The sequence below is a fragment of the Octopus bimaculoides genome, chromosome 2 (genome assembly GCF_001194135.2).
Source record: "Octopus bimaculoides isolate UCB-OBI-ISO-001 chromosome 2, ASM119413v2, whole genome shotgun sequence".
NCBI lineage: Eukaryota > Metazoa > Mollusca > Cephalopoda > Octopoda > Octopodidae > Octopus > Octopus bimaculoides.
The window spans coordinates 132,818,770-132,822,090 of record NC_068982.1 but is presented as its reverse complement, the minus strand read 5'-3'; the positions used below and the strand labels follow the sequence as shown (position 1 = coordinate 132,822,090).

Here is a 3,321-nt window from a genome sequence, read left to right as displayed (position 1 = left end):
ATTATTATTATTATTATTATTATTATTATCATTATTATTATTTTTATCTTCTTTCTTTAGACATTTTGTTCAGTTGCTTGCTTGACTCATTACCTCTAACCTAGTGCAAGAGAATACATTTGCTTAATTATTTTTGGCTATCTGAATAGGTGGTGCCTTTGTCATTGAATATTTAGTATCACATCACAAAACATTTTCTTATGGAAAAGAAATTAAAAAAAACCCCAAAAGGTTTTGGTAAATATTGCATATAAAAGTGTAAATATATAAATAGTAAATACCAGAATATATATACAAAATCATAATGACAAAATAACATTAAATTTTGACTTGTAATATAGAATTTGTAAACCAATGAATGGAGATGCCTATGAATATTATCTAAGTTCAATGGCAAACTCAAATTTTTAGGGTATGTTACAGAAGTTTATAGTTACTCTATAATTTATAGCAAAAATTAGCTTATTCTCATCTACTGCAAATTATCTTTTACTGTCCCACTGTCCCTTTCTCATTAATCAGATAAAAATGTTTCTGCAACACCTATTTTAAATTAAAAAAATAAGCTTATAATTTCAACACTTGTCTTTTCATTTTTAACCTCGTAGTAATGACACTTTTATGCAGTACTTGTTAAAATGAGCATACATTACTCAAGCTAGGGATATAGTTGCATCATTGAAGTAAATAGCATCATCAAATCAAGTAACACTCCCAAAGCAATAATCTTACATTCATAAAATTGAATTCATGTCTTTTCTCGTAACTGACACATAAAAAAAATTCAACATTTGTTCAATAATCTTTTCTCTTTCATATTTACAGTTATAAAATAGAGCATAAAATGTAGTAGGAATATTTGATAAACTTTAAATCCTTTAATGAATTAATTATACAAAGAACTATTGGAGAAAATGATAATTTCTAAATTAATCGCAAAGTACTCTCTTTTTCTTTCCTCAGGATTTTTGACAATTACAGTCAAGGATATAAATGATTGTTACCCAGTTTTTAGAGAAAATTTTACATTACTAAATTTGGTTGAAAACTATCCTGTCGGAAGTATTATTGCAACACTTACAGCCACTGATGAAGATAAAAATGACTTTGTAACATATGAAGTTCTTGACAATTCTAAAAAGTTTGGCATTGACAATAAAACTGGTACATATATATATATTTTTTTAAAATTTCTTTTAGCCATGTTTTTCTAGTTTCAAAGCAATTAACAATTTTTAGTGTTTTACTTTATGAAATTTCAATTGCTGTTACTGTTGATATTGTTTTACTGAGTAAATGTAAATGTCTGCAATGCCTTAAATGGACTTTTGAGTAGTGATACTTGAGACAGTTGATAATATGATACTAGTCAACTATCTACAAGGTGCAAATGAGGTCCACCATAGGATATTGCTCTCACATTGGACAGTGATACTACTATGCATACTGATATCCTGGATTGCATCCAGAGAAAGATCATTTAGCTGGAAAACCCCACAAGACTCGTGAGATTGATGCCATGAATGAGCCATTGAAGGCCAGCATTGCAGGAAAGACAAGAAACAAGGTGAAGATTCCAAAGAGTGGAGAAAAGGGTAGCAGAGACAGCATGGCTGAGAACCAAAAGCTGGAAAGTGTCCATTAGTGATGGAGTGTCAATCAGCTTGTAGTAACGCTGTGCGCATGCGTAATCTCACGCATGCGTGGAATTCAACATCCAAGCGTTTCCCGCTTTGATCGATCTCTTTCTTGCTGGCCAGCGATTGAGCAAGGACGTGTCTAGCTGTCTCTCCATCTTTCGAACTCACGCTAGACAGCTCACATCAATATACCAACGTCTCAACAACCATGGAAAAACAGAGGACTCCTTTTATTTAAACGTGTCACACGATCGAACACAAAATTCTCTGCCACAACAAATTCTCTGTCTCAGCAAATAAAATGGAAAGTTCAATTATTGGATGATCTAGTCTTTATTTCCAATAGCTAAATGAAAAAAAGAAGTAAACATTCTGCTTGGTTACATAATGAAATGTCTATTGTGGTTTATCCTACTGATCGATGGTAGCAACTGTCTGCTTTGGTTTGTCCTGCTCAAGAATGTATATCTCAAGGCTGGAGATAGTTGAAGAATTTACTAAGAGGATCCATTGGTGCTGTTTAGCTTCAGATCATCTTTAAATTGAGCAGACCAATGATTAAAGGTATTCCAACAAGGACTATCTTGTCTTTCTCCTGAGCATTGTATATCTTGGTATGCATTATATAACATGTCCAGTGTTTCAAGACTACAGGTTATGATTTGAAGGAGATTTGACTTTTATTTGTAGCAAATTGAACTATTATTTAGATGTTACCTCATTGCTTCAAGGTACCATATGAAGAAATAAATACTTGTATTCAATATGAGTGTTGGCTTGGTTAACATTTGTAATTAAGTACTCAGAAAATTAAAGTATTTTATTTTTGTCTATTGTAAATTTTTTTCAATTTTCAGGTGAAATTTATTTAATATCAGAGCTGGATCGTGAAGAAAATCCAAACATCACATTTAATGTTGTGGCCAGTGATTCTTTGTTACCAACATTATCTTCCACAGCAACAGTTTTTGTTGTTGTTGAAGATTTTAATGATAATGCCCCAGAATTTCAGAACCTTGTATCTATATTACCTGTATCAGAAGACACTCCTGTAAATACCACAATTACTACAATAACAACTACCGATAAAGATATAGGAATACATGCGAATGTTAGTTATACTCTGACAGTTTCTGGTGGAAGTTCTCCTTTTAAAATTGATAAAATAACTGTGAGTGTTAAATATCTTCTTGTATTAAATTGTTAATTCTTTTCCCTTTTCAAAACATTTCATAAAAGCAATCATACATATTCATTTTGGATACAAGTACAGAAATTTTTGAATTAATGAATTCCAAAATATGTTAAAATCTATTTATTTATTATGCTGGTTTGATCATGTGATGCATATGAATGAGGACAGCTGCATAAGAAGTGCCGAGCTCTAATTGTAGAGAGAACCTGTGGAAGGGATAGACCCAGGAAGATGTTGGTTGAAGTGGTGAGAAAGGATCTTTACATGCTAGGCCTCACTGGAGAAATGACAAGGGACTGGAAGTTGTGGCGATCTGCTGTACCTGAGGAAACATATCAAACTTAGTAAAACTGCTGTCCTCCATACATACAGGCTTATCCTTTAACAATGCCACACAAAATGCACTCATATGCATGCTGCATAAATACACCCAGTTGGAGTACTGCTCTATTACCTAGGACAGTACTACTATTACACACATAAATG

At 32.3% G+C, this 3,321-nt stretch overlaps 1 protein-coding gene across 1 annotated transcript in view; it reads left to right on the top strand.

Moving 5' to 3' along the window:
- LOC106881856 (cadherin-23) overlaps window positions 1–3,321 on the top strand; it is a 65,987-nt gene that overhangs the window by 17,481 nt on the left and 45,185 nt on the right. Inside the window, exons 3-4 of the mRNA XM_052965882.1 lie at window positions 964–1,164; window positions 2,498–2,842. Of these exons, the coding sequence (XP_052821842.1) occupies window positions 964–1,164; window positions 2,498–2,842 (546 nt within the window). The remainder of the gene's footprint in view (window positions 1–963; window positions 1,165–2,497; window positions 2,843–3,321) is intronic.